Source organism: Hyperolius riggenbachi, chromosome 5 (genome assembly GCF_040937935.1).
Source record: "Hyperolius riggenbachi isolate aHypRig1 chromosome 5, aHypRig1.pri, whole genome shotgun sequence".
NCBI lineage: Eukaryota > Metazoa > Chordata > Amphibia > Anura > Hyperoliidae > Hyperolius > Hyperolius riggenbachi.
The window spans coordinates 83,629,332-83,642,975 of NC_090650.1; the positions used below are offsets into that span (position 1 = coordinate 83,629,332).

General features: G+C 41.3%; 1 protein-coding gene across 1 annotated transcript in view; it reads right to left on the reverse strand.

Annotated features, from left to right (window-relative positions):
- Window positions 1-13,644, reverse strand: part of LOC137518281 (sodium channel protein type 5 subunit alpha-like) — a 455,983-nt gene that overhangs the window by 359,194 nt on the left and 83,145 nt on the right. Inside the window, exon 6 of the mRNA XM_068235926.1 lies at window positions 8,351-8,590. Within this exon, the coding sequence (XP_068092027.1) occupies window positions 8,351-8,590 (240 nt within the window). The remainder of the gene's footprint in view (window positions 1-8,350; window positions 8,591-13,644) is intronic.

The following is a 13,644-nucleotide window of genomic DNA, read 5'->3' on the forward strand; positions in this document are numbered from 1 at the left end:
TCTGTCATGCGAGACCGATCAGGCAAAGCACTCAGCTGGTAACACAAAGCAAAAGCGCTCTCTTCAGAGACCTACGTGCTGTCACCTATCAAAGGCAGTGGAAAGAAAAGAAAACACCCAGACACACAAAAAAGGGTCTAGAAACAATTTACTAAAGCAATACCTAGAAATGCACTTAACTTGCTCTCCAAATCCTTCCGTACCTAAACATACATATGCATGAAGTCTGACATTGTGAAACTAATAATGCTGCTTAGCGCTGTCATAGCTCAGTACAATGGGGAACTGTTCCAGCGTCGCACAGAAGCACGTATTTCAGGCAAGTCAACCAGCGCAAACAAGTCGATTAAGTAAGAGTCCAATGGGTAGACCTCATATAACCTGCATCATTTCTACCATATAGTCAGAAACATAAATCATGTAGCCCCATAGAATAATTCTTACAGCCTTCAGTACCCTTAAAGTGGAACTATAGTCATAATATCCTCTTGGCTCCAACAGGTTAGCCACACCATAGGAACTTCTATAACCAAACAATTATTTGCTAGGTAATGACTAAAAAGGTTAATAGACTGTGTTTCACTTTGCTCAGAAGTTTAGCAGTTACATAAGGCACATTTATATAGGAAACATGTATATTACCTTCTTAAAGTGGATCCGAGATAAACTTTTACTCATTGCATAATTGTGTCCCTTTCATATAGTTTATAGGGCATTCCTCAAGTCAAATACTTTAGTTTTTTTGTTTTATTACTGTAATTCCCTATAAACTAAACAAGCCTCGCCCACAGCTTCTCCAGCGACTTGGCACTTTGAGTCAGATGTAGCAAGGGCACTTTGAGTCAGATGTAGCTCAGTCTGGAAAGGAGGAGGAGGAGGTGTTGCTAGTCAGAGATTTCAGAGGCAGAGGGGAGGAAGGAGGAGGAAAGGGGAGTGAAGTTTTCACAGGTTGAGGGCTGGAGATACACAGCAGCTTGCCTGTGTGTAATGTGTCAAACATGTGGCCGCTCTCATTGTATCACAGGAAGAAATAATCATATACTGTTGAAGCTGTTTGCAGCTAGATTTGCTGTGTAAACTAAACTTTAGATAACATATATAGACAAGTTACTTGTTATAGTTAGTTTTTCATCTCGGATCCGCTTTAACACTGTGTGTGCAACATCACTTACAGTATATAAATACCAGTAAAACTGCCATGTGTATGCACAATAATTTTACTGGCTTTTTATGACTATAGCTCTATCTGTCTCAACTCTTGATTCATCTGCCCTTATCGATTTATCTCATGATTTACCTTTACTTATCTGCGTTAACTCAAATTTTATATCTTCTTATCTCATTAATTATCTCTCCCTATCTGTTTATCTCTGGAAGTATCTCTCTTTATCTTTTTGTCTCGCAAATTGTGTCTTCTAATTTGTCCTAACTCATGATGAATCTCTCGTTTAGGGCTGGTTTACACTTGGTTTAAAAACGTATCCGTGTGATGTTTTTAAAGATCCGCTTAACCTCCTGAGCGGTATGGACGAGCTCAGCTTGTCCATCACCGCCGGAGGCTGCCGCTCAGGCCCTGCTGGGCCGATTTTCCTCAAATAAAAAGCAGCACACGCAGCCGGCACTTTGCCAGCCGCGTGTGCTGCCTGATCGCCGCCGCTCTGCGGCGATCCGCCGCGAGCAGCGGCGAAAGAGGGTCCCCCCAGCCGCCCGAGCCCTGCGCAGCCGGACCAATCAGTTCCGGCCAGCGCTAAGGGCTGGATCGGAGGCGGCTGACGTCAGGACATCGGCTGACGTCCATGACGTCACTCCGCTCGTCGCCATGGCGACGAGGAAAGCCAGACAAGGAAGGCTGCTCATTGCAGCCTTCCTTGTTACTTATGCTTACCGGAGGCGATCGGAAGAACGCCTCCGGAGCGCCCTCTAGTGGGCTTTCATGCAGCCAACTTTCAGTTGGCTGCATGAAATAGATTTTTTTTTATAAAAAAAACCCCTCCCGCAGCCTCCCTGGCGATCTCAATAGAATGCCGGGGAGGTTAAACACAGGAAGCGGATCCTATGTTAAAAATAGGATCCTCTTCCACTTTTTAAAAAACACAGATCATACAGAGATCCGTGTTCTGTGGAACGTGAGACGCAACTTGGTACATTTTCCCAGACTGGACTGTAAAACATGGCCAATGAAAGTCTATGAGAACGGACACTGTCCATTCTCACTAGGCTAGTTGTTGCATCCGTGTAGCCCAGGCATGGGCAAACTTGGCCCTCCAGCTGTTACGGAGCTACAAGTCCCACAATGCATTTGCTTTTATGAGTCATGACTGTGGCTGTCAAACTCCTGAAATGCATTCTGGGACTTGTAGTTCCGTAACAGCTGGAGGGCCAAGTTTGCCCATGCCTGGTGTAGCCGCTTGCTCGATGCCAGCGCGTCCCTGCTCGTCCCCGCAGGCAGTTCCTTATCAGCCGCTCGTTTCTTCCATTGTCCGCCCGCGGGGATCAAGAGTGGAATCGATCCGCCATGGTGATCGGACAGGTTGAATATTATCAATCGAGCCATCAGCGGCTCGATTGATAACAACTATCGCGGCGTGTATGCCCAGCTGTAAGGATCGGTGGCAGCACACAGAGAGAATCTGATTATTGGTGATCTGCAGTATCGCCAATAATACAGATGTCACCTTATTATTGATGATCTGCAGAATCACCAATAATACAAGTGTAACTAACCTCTGGACACCTAATACAGTAATAGACAATAACGACAATAAATGATTCACACGATCGTGGAAAAATCCACCACACGGTGATTCTTTAGAGGTGTGGTTACCTCTGAATGGGAACCCCGTGTGTGAGATCCTCAACCCAGGCAAAGAGAGGAATCTCGGCTCCTGGCAGTAATCGTCTGCTAGGGCAGGTGTCTCGGAGAGGCAAGCCTCAGAGATAACCCTACAGTGGGAGACGTTCCACTGAAGGGAGAAAGGTCAGACAAGCAGAGGTTCAGCAACAGAGAAGGCGGCAGCAGTACAGAAACGGAAGGCTGATTCAGAGTCGATAAACAGGCAGGGTTGGCAACTTGAATCAGATAGGCAGAAGTACAAGAGCGATTAGAGAAAAGAGTAGTCAGGGATAGCCAGAGCCAAAACACAGGTAAATATACAATTACAATCCTAATCTAAGGTGTGACGTCCTTGGTATCAACACCCAGGCAACTGGACTAAGGTCTGAGCGCTAACACGAATGTGTTCACGACAGCAGACAAGGAGCAACTGATGCCTAGCTCCTTATATGCTGGGAGCGCATCTACAGTGCCACCCAGCCGCCCAGCCAATCCAAGAGCTAGTTGGAGTCAGCTGATCTGCAAGTCAGCTGACTCCCCGTCTAGCTGCATAAAGGTCCTGCCGCCGGAGGTGCGCACGCGTAATGCGTGCCCTGTTTGCGGCCGAAGGACCTGCATGTGGCAGCGAGGCGGGGACCGCCGCCGGCTGACTCGTGGAGACGGCGTCCCTGCCGCTCTCCGCTGCGGCGGTATCCCCGCCGGCTGTTACACCAGCATAACAGAAAATTGTATGGTGCATTCCCAGCATAACAAATTGTCTTTTCTTACCTGACCTATCTTATGTATTATCTTTCTATATTGTTGAGGTAAAAATGCTGTAAGCAATTAGATAATTCAAGAGAATCGTTCTGTGAATCAACGCCCCCCCCCCCCCCATACGATAGCAATTTAAATATTTAAATACATATGTTATTTGATTCTTTTTTGTTTGTTTGTTATTTGTTGCAAACAAAAAAGTTTTTCAAAAAACGCACAAGACTTTCAATTTACTCATGACCAAATACATTAACACTTAAAGCTTATGTGATTGTCCGTAAAATAAAACAAAAATGAAACTTCAATACAAAAATAATCTAATCATCTAATGATGCATCTAAAAATGCAAAACTGTGAATTAAAAGTGTTATTTTAATACATTGATTAATACTTATTAGTTTATTCTCACATGGTGAAGTAGGAGAAAAGCTTTTGTAATTTCAAACACTTTACATTCTTTGTGAGCTCAACCTTGCGTTTGATGTTCTATATATAAACATGCAATTCTAAAACAACTAAAACAATTTTCAGGGCCCGTTTCCACTATCGCGAATCCGCATGCGGGCAACGCATGCGGATCCGCACAGTCAGTAGAAGTGGATGGGACTGTTTCCACTTGTGCGTTTCCCCGCACGTTTTTCTGTGCAGAAAAAATCTGCAGGGTAGGGGCCTCAGAATTCGCCTGCGTGTGGAATGCAGGCGAATCGCACACAATGTATTTAATAGGGAAATCGCATGCGTTTTCCCCATGCGTTTTTTGCCGCGATTTCGCATGCGATTTCGCATAGGTACCCATGTTAATTCACACAGGCAGTGACATGGTTAAAATCGCATACAGCCTTACCTATGCGATTTGCCTGCGGTGATTCGCCGGCAATTTCGTAACGCTACAGTGGAAACGGGCCCTCAAGGGTAACATTACTTGACACAGCTTTTGTTAAACAACAACAAATACTTTAGGAACTCTGGTTTGTGCTGCAGGTCACACAACATGCACCGCTGCACGTGCGTAAAATAGAGGCGTCAGCATTAAGTGAACCAATTTGTCTAGTCAACAATGTAAATGGAGGTACAAAATAAACAAACAAAATACTTAATCAAAACAAGTTATTCTCTTTACCTGGAAGGAAATATACTACAGTATATGACAATAGATTACAAACTCTTGAGGAAGGACATGCTGACAAGTACTCGAGTGACACAACTGTGTCAAAATTCCCTTAGCTAATAAAATTCAACTTTTGTTAAGTGATAGAATACGTGTTCTTAGAATACCTTTAGCACGCTTGCTTTCATGTTAGTACTTAAATCCTACTGGATGTTTAACATACTCCCTATCGTTATCCCTTTCCAGACACCGAACCTTAATGGCCACATTGATTGCTAGAAGCTGTTCTTACCTTGTTGAATATCATTACTGCTAGTCTTGAAGACTAGGAGGTAAGGTTCAGCTGAACATATTCCTGCTTGTAAAACTACCAGCCAATGGAATACAGTGATTATAATTGGGTCAAAATCAAAAAGCTTGCCATCTATAGTGGTCTAAAGCAAGCCTTACACGCATCAATTTCCTTGTTCGATTCTCAGCAGATTCTTTAAATGCGATCAAACCTGCTGGGAATTGATGCCTTACAAAAGTCAGATTAATATAAGAGTGAACAGAGGCGTCAGCAGGATAAAAGGTACTAAAAAGTTTAAAATTCCTCAGGAGGTGGTGGTGGACTCGCCTCCTTGAAGTAGACATGATACTGTCAGCTTTTTAACAACAACATGTTTATTTATATACTCCAGACAACCATGCCACGCGTTTCGCAGGCATATTCCTGCTTCCTCAGGCAACAACAAATAGGATTACACGCAGTACAGTCTCAAGGTCACGATAAGCGCCTCTGTTAGATTGATTGATTTCTGATTGATTTTGGCCTAAAATTGATCAGATGTATCGATCAGACCAGACCAGATGGAAGAAATTGGTCAATCGGGAGGGGCAGGAGTAGTGGTCAATCGGATAATCCCGACAGGCATATAGCCTATGGGGGCAGTGCATCTGCCCTGGGCTACAGTGGGACCATTAGAGTGGACAATACTCCACTCCCACTGGCCACATGTAGTCCTGCACAAGTGGTCCCCCCAAAAAAGCAGGATTTTATTCACTTGAAGAAATGTGAACAAAAGTAGCCAAAACATCCGATAGCCTCCAGGATGTAATTATAGCTCGAATAGTATTAATAGCTCTAGCTGCGTATGAGCGGCTGAAGATATCGTTCAGAAGCAGGCTATGCCCCCATTTGCCCGAAGTTCCCTATTAGGTCCGCCTGTGTGGCGATTGGATATGGGAAAGAGGGGGAGGAGTATAAATAGGTAGGTTGCAGGTTTTGGTGACATGCTATCACTTGACAAAGAACGGTATATCCATTCGAAACGGCGACTGTCCGTTGTGTGGGCGGATTGGGCTGCAATGGGGGCATAGCCTGCTTGTGAAAAATGTCTTCAGCCGCTCATACGCAGCTAGAGCCAGGGCCGGATTTACCATAAGGCACTGTAGGCACATGCCTACAGGCGCCACATGATGGAGAGGTGGTTCACTCCCCTCCCCTAGGGACTCCTTCCCTATGCAGAGTCCCATGCAAAGGGAAAATGAGAGCTCCACTGACAAGATCTACCTTCAGCCAGAGGCACATCTAGCTACCTAATACTTTGGGAAACTTCTAGCTACTCAATACTGAGGTTACCTCTGGCTACCTAATGCTATGGGGCACCTGTAGCTATGTACACCGGGCAGGGGAAGTAAAGAAGAGTTGACAGCTGGGCCAGCCAGCACACTTGCTGTGCCATTCAGTGGGCGTTTGTAGGTTCATGGTTAGTTAAGTCTAGGGTGCCAGAACATTTGTGCCTATAGGCTCCTGTGATGTAAATCCGGGCCTGGCTAGAGCTATTAATACTATTCGAGTTATAATTACATCCTGGAGGCTATCGGATGTTTTGGCTACTTTTGTTCGCATTTCTTCAAGTAAATAAAAAAATCCTGCTTTTTAAAGAAACGGCCAGTACTGGTCATTTACTTTCTTTTGGACTACATTACGTCTGTGCTAGCCACAGGGTCTAGACCTGGCACAACCAACGAAGGCAAGACAGGTGTGCTGTCTGAGAAGTATGTCCTGCGCCAGTCTGTGAAACTCTTCCTAATGGGAAAAAGCCCACTCAGCAGACAGCAAATACGCTGCAATGCTGTTTGATTGTTCTAGATAAAATGTGACAAGCTATCCGGTAACATTTACAGGTTCAGAAATGACTTCTGTGAAATCATTAAGAAATGAGGACAGACACAATAGGTGTTGCTGAAGCTGTCTAATCCTGTTCGGCTGTTTGATAACATCACAATTGTTTCCTCTGTCTCAACAATGAGTCTATTCGTTTTCATTCTCTGGACGACTTAAAACTGTCCACGCAGCATATTGTCAGGATCAAATTCAAGCAGATCTAATCACTTTGCCTCAGAATAGCAAATATCATTTATTTCATTCAAAGCTGATCAATAACCTAGGTTTCTAGAAGTAAAGTAATAAAGATAAAAAAAAAGCGTAACTACAGCTCCTGCAGCCTCCACCTCCCTCTCTCCCCATCTGATCAGCAAAGTGGTGCATCTTAGCACAAATACCTACTCCAGTGCCAGGTCCTCTGGTTATGGCAATTAAGCTGTGAAGAGATTTAGGTGCCGGTATACCGCTAATGTAATTTTCTCCGTTATAAGGCCAATGTTGGCGCATACTGTTATTATACATTATTTGCAATGGACTCTGGACTTTATGGGGCTCTGCAGGGTGCCCATTAAAATATCGGCATAGAGGGGAAATTTGGGTGCCCGTGGTGTCTGATAAGGGTAGGACTGGGGAGAGGGTCTAAAGGGTTAGGTGTGTTGGTCTTAAGATGGCTCACACACTCCAGACTTACATGTGAGAAGCAACAACAGGGCTCTGGAGTGTGTGAGCCACGTTATAAATCAGCTGAGGCAGAGAAAGACAGAAGGCTGCTAGCAGTTATCTGGGAACAGCTAGCCCTCGCATCAGCACAAGAACAGCTGATTTACTGACGCAGATCAACTGGGTAGAAGAAAAGAATTGGTGGTAGGCACTATTTTTTTAACACAAGCTCTATGATAAAGTGTATGCTGTCCATATTAAATAACTGATGGCGTGGATAATGGAACAGCATCATTTTTGCCACAGTGCCCCCTTTAATAAATGGTTCCTTTTTTGGTACTTTTTTGGTACTTCACCTGAACCTTCTTCTGGCAACATTTTGCAAGCAGAGTGCCATTTTACAATATATGGTATCAATAATCTATCCATTAATATATCATCTTATGTTGATACACACAGTATGTTCATTAATTTTCTCTAGGTCCATTTTTATGTCATTTAATGGAGATGGTCTACAAAATGCAAATAACACCAGCTTGCTTGTAAATGTAATGAAAGTTGTATGCAGCCATGGAATTCATCCAATCAAATTCTGAATGTGATTGGGGTAGCTCTAAGCTGCATGCAATTAGCATATGTGCATACACACCACAATCATTTCCATCTCATGCACTCTCTACTGTTTGAAAAAAACACATTTTGATTTGTGATATTTATCTTTTTTTTTTTATAATTAACAAAAAACAAACATTAAAAACACTGTACATTCCCTTTAAAGCAGCTATAAAAATCGGCAAATACTGTATTCTGGTTTGAAATGCCATAAGGAAGAGGAACTTACTGTCATCATTGATGAATTCCTCATAGGAGGACCATGAGGAGTTCTCCACATCCCAGTAAAAGCCATCAGTTAAACTCTTGTTGTATTCGGTGAAATCTCGAACACATTTTTGTTTTAAGTGGCCCATAAATAGTTGCAGCCCTATCAGGGCAAAGACGCTCAAACAAAAAACCGTTAGGATCATAACATCTGCCAGCTTCCGTACTGACTGGATGAGGGCTCCAACAATGGTTTTCAGTCCTGGTGAGAGTAAAATTAACAGTTAGAAACAAGTTATTGCTTCTCCTCATGAATATGAAGTCCCTTATTTGTTCTATGAAAGGTTCCAAAGGGACCAAAATATCCAAAAATATAAAACTGACAATAAATATTAAAAGCCCCAAAAATATATGTTAACCCATTTTTTTCTAAAATAAGTTCCTGTATGTCCCCCATTTTTTTTTATTTTACCTGGTCCGGTTGCCCTCCCCTAACTGCTGGAACTGTGCAATGCCAGTGGGATTGTTGGAAGAGGTTTTATTTAAGCTACATTACCAAGCTTACCCCAGCATGCAAATAACAGAAAGCTCTCTATTTCTGATAAGATAGGGACACTATGACCAGAAGGTATTTGAATCCCCCCCCCCCTTTTTAAAAGTTTACACAGATAAATATCTGACTTTAGGCCAATCACAACACTCGATATTCTTAAATACTCAGTAGTATGGGACGAACTGGAATGCCATGGAAAAAAACAATCACAGGACTCGAATACGACCGAGTTTTACAGAGTCAAGTGATTGTTCTAAAATTTCTATGGTTTTCAAATTTCCACTGAATAATTCTGTAGCCTGTGGTTGGTCCAATGCTTTTGAGCTCTGTGATTGGACTAAAATTTCCAAGTTTCAGCAATGCGGTATTTCTGTGGAATACCAATTTCCAAAGCGGTAACACAATTTCTGATCGGAAACTCACAAAAAGCGTATGAAAAAAAAAAAACTAGAACCAGACTGGTGTCTGCAGAACTTGTTAGCTCTTAGAAAAGTTACATGATCATTGTATGTTCCTTTTTGTTTGAAAGAAAAATTTCCAATAAAAAGAAAGTAGGAAAAAAAAGTCACATGATCAAATTAGCATCCAAGGGAACCTATAAAAGAGGAAGGGGCGGGGCACTTTACCTCAGAAGACAACATCTGATTTGCCAGTCATTTAAAAAAAACACAGTAGTAACACATGACACATTCAGAAACATCTGGGCCTTGTCTGCCAATGTTACAATAAGAAGCATGTGTATAGTATGCAGAAAGTATACATGTAGTGCAGGCTTTCTATATTTGGGTCAAGAAAGTGCCGGGTTTACCTCAGACAGAGAAAATACTATAAACAATACTATAAACAATGATAGTAGTTATGAATAAATTTCAGATTATAGTGTATACCGCTAGCGCAGCCCTAAATGCTGCCATAATTATAACATAATTAAATGATATTGAGGTAGTTAAATGTGTCAATGAGAAATCATTAAGAGAGAAAAGGCTAACTACTCAGACAGACAACACTTCATTCAGCTTAATAAATTGTATTCTAGAATGCATTAGATATGCAAATTATTTTGTTGTCTATGCCTTTGATGCTTAAAGTGAACGTCCACCAAAAATTACATAATGCTAACTAAGGGTAAAGCTTAATTCTATGTACCCTAACTACCTTTTCTGCTGCACTGGTTTTGAAAATAGAGGTGCAAAGCAGCCCAACAGGTCTTGCTGCATTTGGGCTTCCAGTTATGGAATTCTGACTACAGTTTTGTAACCACACCCCATCTTTCCCACATGACCTAAAGATGACTTTTCAACTGGTGTAGAGACTGGCTTATAATAATGCTGGCAAGCAAGGGGCACAGCTACAGTCAGTGCAATCTGACTTCCATACAAGCCAGCAGGAGTACATAATAAGGCTCTTCAAGTGCTGTGCTCTGCTTCCAGACTCTGTTTACATTTGACCTGAGGAAGCAGAGAACTCCCACAAAATGCATCGTCTTTTGGCGTCTATTTTATTATTATTATTGTTATTAATTTATAAAGCGCCAACATATTCCATGGCGCTGTGCAAAGTAAGAAACTAACATGGGGTACATGATAATACAGACAATAGTGTACACCAATATAAATTGGTGAACACTATTAGTCCATTTAAATTGTATTGTTTACATTTAGGGCTTGATTCACAAAGCGGTGCTAACAGTTAGAACGCTGGTGAAAAGCCCTTTATCACGCCTAAACTCAGTTTAGGCGTGATAAGTTTAGGCGTGATAACTATAGCACCAACTGGGTTAGCACCGCAGTGCACAGCTGATCAAAAGTCTGGTGCACTTCGCATAGAGTTTAATGGCCCTGCTTTGCGCGCAGGACTTTGCGCACGATCTAAACGTATCTAAACTTATCACGCCTAAACTTATCACACCTAAACAGGCTTTTCACCAGCGTGGTGCAATGGTTATCACGCCCAAAGTCTTTCAGGCGTGCTAACTGGGTAAGCACCAATTTGTGAATCAAGCCCATTGTCTTTGCTTGAGTTTTTTTTAACTGTTTTTAGTGCTTTTATATTCTTTTGGGGCATCCCATCCCTTACACCTTAGCGCTTTTTGGTTTTGGAATCTACTTAAGATTATGTTCTCTTCTTTATTGTATAGTTCATCTCTTTCAATTACTACCACTATGGTACAAATAGTTCGTTGCTAGCCCCAACTGCATTATATATAGAGAAAAATACAGAAAAGGGAAGTTCCATTTAAAGCAGATTGCTTCTTGTCCCAATCAGGAAAATCATCTCTATCCGTCTTCAGTAAGCAATAATTTACATTGTAAACTTTAAATTACTTTACTCAAATAGTAATTGTACTTGAAGGAATCATTAACAAACTCAAGGCAGTAATTATTTATGGGTTAAAGAGAACCTGTACTGAGTAAAATTATTTAAAATAAACACGAGGCAACTTCATATGAACATTACATAGTTACCTCGCCATCAGTTCCTCTCAGAAGCTCACCATTTTCTTCTGACAATAATCCCTTCCAGTTCTGACAACATTTTGTCAGAACTGAAATATATCAGTTGCTGTCAGTTATATATCAGTTGCTGTCAGTTACAGCTGAGAGGAGAACTGATGTGTCCATATTTCCCTATGGCTCAAGTGGGCGATATTACAGTTTAAGGACTGGTTCACACGGGCGTCTACTGAGCTTTCACTTGGCATTGCGTTCAAATTCCAGCGTTTAAACGCCAGCGTTTAAAAGCTAGCTTTGGAAGGCATTTTGGCAGCCTTCAAGACTATCAGTTCTTGTCTCTGCTATTGTTTCCTGGCATTTACCTCCTCTGAAAGCAACATGTTGCTTTTAAGACTAGAAGCAACGCTGGGATCAACCGCCAGGCGTTTATGAAAGCCAGCCATAAACGCTCCCATTCACATGAATGGGACGGCGGTAGATCCCAAAAAACGCTGCGTCTGAAACGCTGCGTTAAACGCTGCAAAAGCGTCCGTTTGAACCCCAACTGTGTGCTGACCAGCAAGCTGTTATGGGGTAATGGCCATTTTCAAAATGGAGGATGGAGAATTCCATTGATCACAGTGGACAAACAGGATGCAGGAGAGGAGAAAGAGATTGATGAGTAGACTACGCAGCAGGTAAGTATGATGTGTGTATGGTTATTTTGACTTTTAATTTTCAGTTCAGGTTTTCTTTAAGCCTCATACCAGCAGTTGGATTGACTTGAGCTGCTTCTTATCACTTGTTTGAACAATAGTAAACCCCTTTTTTTTGGTTTGTTTCAACAGCAAATGTTTGATAACTGTGCATTTAAAAGACTTTTGTTGAGCGTGTGTATGAGCCTGTGTACTAGACACCCTTCAAGCAAAAATTAACTAATGAGATAAGCAACTACATCTTCAGTCCTACTTCTAAATAGGATTTCCCTGGAATCTAATAGTCTTATTTTGATTTTCAATGTTAAAAAAAAAAAAGATAAACATAAACTTTTGACTTTGTCTTACTTACATGACAGCAGATAGTTATTGTTTTTCAACTTCCATACAGACACATTTTGAATCACTGAATGCTTTAATCTGTTTCCTGCACTGTAAAGTATGTTGCTAGCCACACAGAGTTTTATCACCTCTAATTAGTGATTAGTAAAAGCAAGTGATGAGCCTTCAGTATGTAGTCATAATGATGATCCGTAATGTCTCAATGATGTGTAATTTTGTGAAAATATAACCTTCTCATGAACGTGGACTCTATTGCATTTACGCAAAAAATATGCTTTCTCATATACGAAAAAAAAATTCTTATGCCTCACAGACTTCAATGCATTTGTGAGAAAATTACAGAAAATTAGACAAAATCAAAATTACCTACAAATTTCGTAATTGTGATCAAAATTGTAATTTTGAAAATGACAGCAAAATTCATGAATCTGAAATTACTAATTAAGATCTACCCTAGTCGACTGCAAACAAAATGATTCAGAGCTCTGAATGTTTAGCCCTTACAATGAGAAAAAGGAAAAAAATGCCACAGGCTAGTTATACAAAGGAATGGGACTGTATATAATATGTTTATGTCTTCAAGTAACATATGACTTCAGGTATCCTTTAACCTTCACCTTGCCCTACCACCATTGGTGTCAGATCTGTAAAACTAGGCTTTACTGACCTCTACATAGTCTCAATGATAATTCAAAATAAAACGACACCCATGGAACAACCCACCAGAAACCTGTTATATGCTGCTTCCTGCGCTTGAGAGGTGGTAAACCTACCTAGTATGCAGTCCTACCACCACTTCTTATGTCTCCTGTCACCTTAAAATTATTAGAAATGTCTTAAATTTCACATTAAAAAACATTGATAATCTAAAGAATGAAAATTCTGCGTTTAATTTGCTAGTCAATTAGGGTACACTTATTTTCCCTGTAACATAATTGGATATTTGGAGTGAACACAGGTTTTGTAAGCTGGTGTTAAATTGACATCCTCAACTAAATTATCCTTTAGCTAGGATCACATACAAAACATTACTGGTGTTGTTATTTATACGGATGTAAGTAATGACAGAATAAATAGACCTATTTATATGGGTCACTGAAATGGCAAACATTCAATTAAGACTAAGCTCCTTGTTCCCTGACAGCTCATTTGCTGAGCATGTCACTGTGTGAGTGGGATTATTTATTTCTGTCATTTTCAGGGACATGCTCTCAACTGAAAGAAGAATTACCCAGTTTAATATATGCACGTGCCACTTAAATTTATAATAAAC